Genomic DNA, 5,774 nt, shown 5'->3' on the forward strand with positions numbered 1-5,774 from the left:
TAAAGTGGTCTATACTCTTATCCCTTTAAGAATTTTTCACAGTTTGTTGTGATACACACAGTCAAAATCTTTCTAAACCCAGGTTATACATTTGGAAGTTTTCAGCCCACATATTGCTGAAGACTACCTTGAGGGATTTTGAGCATAACCTTACTATTATATGAAATGAGCACCACTGTATGGTAGCTTGAACATTCTTTGGCATTGCCCTTCTTTGGAATTAGAATGAAAACTGACCTTTTCCTGTGTCCTGTGGCCACTGTTGAGTTTTCCAAATTTGCTGACAAATTGAGTGCAGTGCTTTAACATCATAATCTTTTAGGATTTTAAATAGCTTAGCTAGATTTCCATCACCTCCACTAGCTTTGTTCATATTAATGATAGATAAATATCTTCATTGTCACATTGGATAGTGATAACAACTTTAAGTTTACATTTGTTTATGTTGATGAGATGATGCTTGCAGAAGAGTTTAATAGCTAGTATAAAAGTTTGGGTATTATCATCACAATATAATTAGTATAGAAAATTAATATCTCTATTTTACAGAGGTATCTGGCCCAAAGCCTCATAGCTTCAACAGTTACTCTAATTAAAGTTACAAAGTTAGCCCCATCTGTTTCTAATTAATTTCTAGTTACTCTCCCTGGTCACCAATAATTGAGCATGCTGGTCCTTCATGTGAGAAGAATTCTGAGTAGCATAGAAATGGAAGAAAACTAGTTCATGTATCTTTGTCTATAAAATATCTAAAATTTTTTGATTATATCTAATAATGAATTATATTCATGAATTCAAGGAAAGCTTACATTAAATAATCCATTAACATGATTAATCATAATAAAGTCCAAATATTGTATACCTGTTTCTATAAATGAGAAAATTCCACATATTTGTTCTATTATAATAATTCTGTTAGTTACATAGGTTGTATAGCTTTATAAGATGAATTTAAACTGTTATTTTCTATGCCTATTTCTTGAAGCAAAAACATAGATGTTTAATAAGCAAAAATGCATATGCATTAATTCTCCCCCAATAATTATTATTAGTCTTTTCATATTTTCTAACTTTTTCCATAAGAACAAATTTTTGTCCAGATAATCGACCTGCAAAAATTGTCTCAAGCAAATAGTGAGATTCTTTAGTGATTTACTGACTTATCTTCCTGAGAATAAATTGTCCAGAAGGAGAATTCTCCGTGACATGGGTGCTCTTAGGTACCAGTACTAATAGACTGGGTAATGTTCATTGAAGTCATCTCAATTCTCAAGTAACAAACAAACTCTCTAGGTTCTGGACAAATTAAACAAAAAATCTGTCAATGAGACAAGGTATCTAGAAATACAAAGCAGAAGAAATTCTGAGAACCTGGGGACTATCTCCATAACCAAAGGCACTAAAGGAACAATAAAAACAAAATACCATGCTGGCTGAACAAAACAACTCTCCAAACTTGCTGTCAGTCTAGCAGTATGTTTCATAAACAGTATGTTATATTCACTTCTTCATCTTGTATTCATTCCTCATCACACTACCATCTGCTGTCTGCCTCTTACTAATACAAAATATACATTTCTTATTAAGCAATAAAATGATCTTGGCTAATTCAAGGACCATTTTTGGAGTTTCAGTCTTATCTGATTTATTTTCAGCATGTATGCTGTGTTTAGATGCTCAGTGGTGTCCGGCCATTTGAGACCCCATGGACTGTAGCCCGCCAGGCTTCTTTGTCCGTGGGGATCCTCAGGCAAGAATCCTGGAGTGGGTAGCCTATCCCTTCTCCACGGGATCTTCCCAACCCAGAAATCAAACCAGGATCTCCTGCATTGCAGGTGGATTCTTTACCAGCTGAGCTACCAGGGAAGTCCCATCTTCAGCATTTGAGATAATATTTTTATAATTTAGATATTTATCTCAAGATAATGAGTTTTTTTAAAAAATTTCATTGTCTTATTTAGATTATTAAATTGCTGTTAACTATAAAATGTTTGAACCATTACCTCATACTTTAATTCTAAGTTTATTATAATTTCTTACCCTTAAATGGCAATTCACTAACAATAGAAGTTACTATTTATTCATTTACTAAGCATTTACTGAATGACTTTTAATTTCTAGATTTGTTGCTTTCAAACTTAAATCTTATTAGAAACAAATGTTGAACTTTTAAAAAATGCCTAAACTAATCCCACTTCCCTAGTGGCTCAGATGGTAAAGAATCTGCTCACAATGTGGGAGGCTTGGGTTTGATCCCTCTGTTGGGAAGAGCCCGTGAAAGAGGGCATGGAAACCCACTCCAGTATTCTTGCCTGGAGAATCCACATGGATTCTGGCAGGCTGCAGTCCATGGGGTCACAAAGATTCGGATAGGACTAAGCAATTAAGCACTGCATAGCACAAACTAATCCTACAGAAATGCTAAGTTAATTGACCTAATACGTACCTTGCTATTATTATTTTTTTTAATATTTTGTAGGTGATTACATCTAAGACTGAGAACTACTCATAGCTTTGGGGTTAGAGACACAAACTAGGTATGGTTTCTTTCTTGGGGAAGCTGCATGATCCCTCATTTCTCTCATTTCTCTTACGAAGTGCATAAGAAACTGCCTCCATGTAATCTGCTTAATGGATCCCTGGTGCAATAAAATCCCATTTGCTTTCAGTTCACATAATATGCACTGATATTTGAGGCAAACACCCATTATGATGAATGGTTCTGCAAAAGAAAAGTCCCATTGATTAAATTGCTTCTATGTCCTGGCAGATGTAACCATATGGCAATGATTTGTTGATCTTGTTATAATATAACTCTGCCATGAATAAACAGGTATTGATATTTATCAGAACAATGGCTTTGGTTTTGTAAAATGTATTCTTTTCTTCTAACATTTGAGGAATGAATAGTTTTTGCTAAACACAGGTCTGTGCACTGGGAAACATTTAAAACAATATGTTTCTTATTTCTCTGCTGAGAACATTTCATAAATACATGCATGTTTATTTGCATTCAATTTTTACTGAAAAAGAACAAAGAACAGTGAATATATGTATTTATTATTCTGCTTCAACAACTGTCAACATCTCACCATGCTTGTTTCATCTATTCTAGCACATTTTCATTGTTGAAATATTTTAAAGTGAATTCCAGACGTTTAAACATTTCATCCATAAATATTAGATTATACACCTCAAAAACTGCATTTCATTACATAAACTAAATATTGATATTATTTCTAAACAACCTAAGATAATTAAGTAGTACCACCTAATACTCAGTCAATATACAAATTCCTTAAATAACACACACGTTTTTATAGATCATAGTTTTTGAAAGAGAATACAAATGAGGAAACAAGTTTCCTTTATCCAAAATGATTGTATCTTTTGTATCATAAGTTTATTTCAGATATTATTTAATCTAGAAGGATTTCCTTAATCTTTTTCTTTTTCTTTTATTGACTTGAAGTTGATGAAGTTGTCTTTAAAGGCAATGTTATATTCAGGTAGAGTGTGTATGTGCATTTTAATCACTTATCCCACTAGAACGAACTATTTGTCAAGTCCTTGTTCTTTTTCCTGAGAAGTTAATTGATTTGTATAATGGTGTTAATGATATAGGGTTTCTAGTACTTTTGCATAGGTACATATAAGAAAAACATATTTTAGAAACAAACTACAAGATCCCACCAATAAATTCTAATTCAAATGTAAGATTATAGATATTTTACATACTTAACTTTATATGGTATCTTTTTAATATTGACAAAGTTCCTAAGGACATGGTTATAATTATTGTTTGATATATTCTACAATAAGATATTTCAAAATAACAAATATTATCTAATAATATAACTATAAAATACTTCTAATAAGATTAGATACTGGAACTATTTTTTTAAAAAAGGATGGGTCGGCGAGTTCCCGGCCGGAGGTGTATCTCCATGAATAACTTAAATGACCCCCCAAATTGGAATATCCGGCCCAATTCCAGGGCTGATGGAGGTGATGGAAGCAGATGGAATTATGCCCTGTTGGTTCCAATGCTGGGACTAGCTGCTTTTCGCTGGATTTGGTCTCGGGAGTCGAGAAAAGAAATAGAAAAGGAGAGAGAAGCGTACCGTCAGAGGACGGTTGCCTTCCAGCAGGACCTTGAAGCCAGGTACCATGCCACAATTGCAGAAAGCCGGCGGGCCGTGGCACACTTGTCCCTGGAACTTGAAAAGGAGCAGAACAGAACAACTAGTTACCGAGAAGCCCTCATCTCTCAGGGGCGCAAGTTGGTGGAAGAGAAGAAACTTCTGGAACAGGAGCGGGCTCAGGTCCTGCAGGAGAGGAGGCAGCCCTTGCGGAGTGCGTACCTGCGCTGCCTGGGCCAGGAGGAGGACTGGCAGCGCAGGGCCAGGCTCCTGCTGAGCGAGTTCGAGGCTGCGCTCACCGAGAGACAGAGCATCTACTGCAGCCTGGTGCTCCCGCGCCGCAGGCGGCTCGAGCTCGAGAAGAGCTTGCTGGTCCGCGCGTCCACTGACCCGGTGGCCGCAGACCTCGAGATGGCAGCTGGCCTCACTGACATATTTAAGCACGATACGCACTGTGGTGACGTCTGGAACACCAACAAGCGCCAAAACGGGAGGCTCATGTGGCTGTATCTCAGATACTGGGAACTAATCGTTGAACTGAAGAAGTTTAAGCAGGTAGAGAAAGCCATACTGGAAAAGTAAGACAGGAGTGAACGGCTCCAGGTCAGAGTCATGGGTTGTGGGTTTTCCGATGTTCGCTGCTCCTCCTGCCAGCGCTCCCTAGTTGTGACCGTGCATGCACACCGCCACCTCTTAGCAGCGGCCATTCCCGTCACCCTCTGAGGAGGACAGCAAGGCCTCTGTCCCCTGCAGCAGCTAAGGACACAGTCTCAGAAGCAGGTCAATATTTTATTAAGCAGGACAGGATAACCTCATAGCTTTAGAGTAAAATTGTTTTTAAGAATATCAAATACAGTGTTCACCCTATAAGTCATTCTGTCACTTCCTAAATAAGTTCTGTTTTCTCCTCAAATTATTTTTCTCTCTCCTAAAACTACAGTTAGAAGTTGTCAGGTAGCGGTGAGGACTGCCTCACAGATGGGAACAGACGGTGGTGACGCCAGCAAGGTTTCGTGGTCTGAATCCCATCAGTGTTTCTGCTTTCCACTTGATAACCCTTGTGGGTGTTTGGAGTTTGCTGTGCCTGTATTCAGTAAGCAGATACTGTTTATTTAGGTTGGTGCAAAGGTAATTGTGGTTTTGCATTGTTGAATTTTGCCATTTGATATTGAAATACATTCTTAAATAAATGAAGTTATGTTTTGAAAGTGCAAAAAAAAAAAAAAAAAAGGATGATACTACTGAATAAAATATAGTTCCTTTTTTAGTCCTTAGAAAATATCCAAGTGGAGAAAAAAATTAAGAATTTGGAATGCCAAAAAGAATACTGGTTGCTTTTCAACAGAATGTTGGAGCCTCTGAGGATTATTCAATGCCACTGAGATAAGCATCTTTGTCTGAGTAGGCTTGTTACTGAACCAAACTCGAATCCACTTGCCTGAGAACAGTAAAGTCAGTCTGCTGACACCGGGTTTTGGTAAAGGAACCACAGAGTATACTGCAGATGCCAAGCAAGCAGTCCAAGCAGCTGATGTTTAGAAGTCCTGAACTTTTAGGTGGGTTTCAGAGAACAATTTTTAAAGGCAAGGTGAGGAAGGGGAGTTTCCAGGGTATATGATCAGTCATACACAG

General features: G+C 37.3%; 1 protein-coding gene across 1 annotated transcript; it reads left to right on the top strand.

The window, feature by feature from the left end:
• The first annotated feature begins 3,920 nt into the window (after window positions 1-3,920).
• LOC122428917 (coiled-coil domain-containing protein 127) lies at window positions 3,921-5,367 on the top strand. The gene has a single exon (XM_043449061.1). It carries the CDS (start codon window positions 3,948-3,950, stop codon window positions 4,722-4,724), a length of 777 nt encoding a protein of 258 aa, XP_043304996.1. The 5' UTR covers window positions 3,921-3,947; the 3' UTR covers window positions 4,725-5,367.
• The last annotated feature ends 407 nt before the right edge of the window (window positions 5,368-5,774 follow it).

The sequence above is a fragment of the Cervus canadensis genome, chromosome 27 (assembly GCF_019320065.1).
Source record: "Cervus canadensis isolate Bull #8, Minnesota chromosome 27, ASM1932006v1, whole genome shotgun sequence".
NCBI classification, from domain to species: Eukaryota; Metazoa; Chordata; class Mammalia; order Artiodactyla; family Cervidae; genus Cervus; species Cervus canadensis.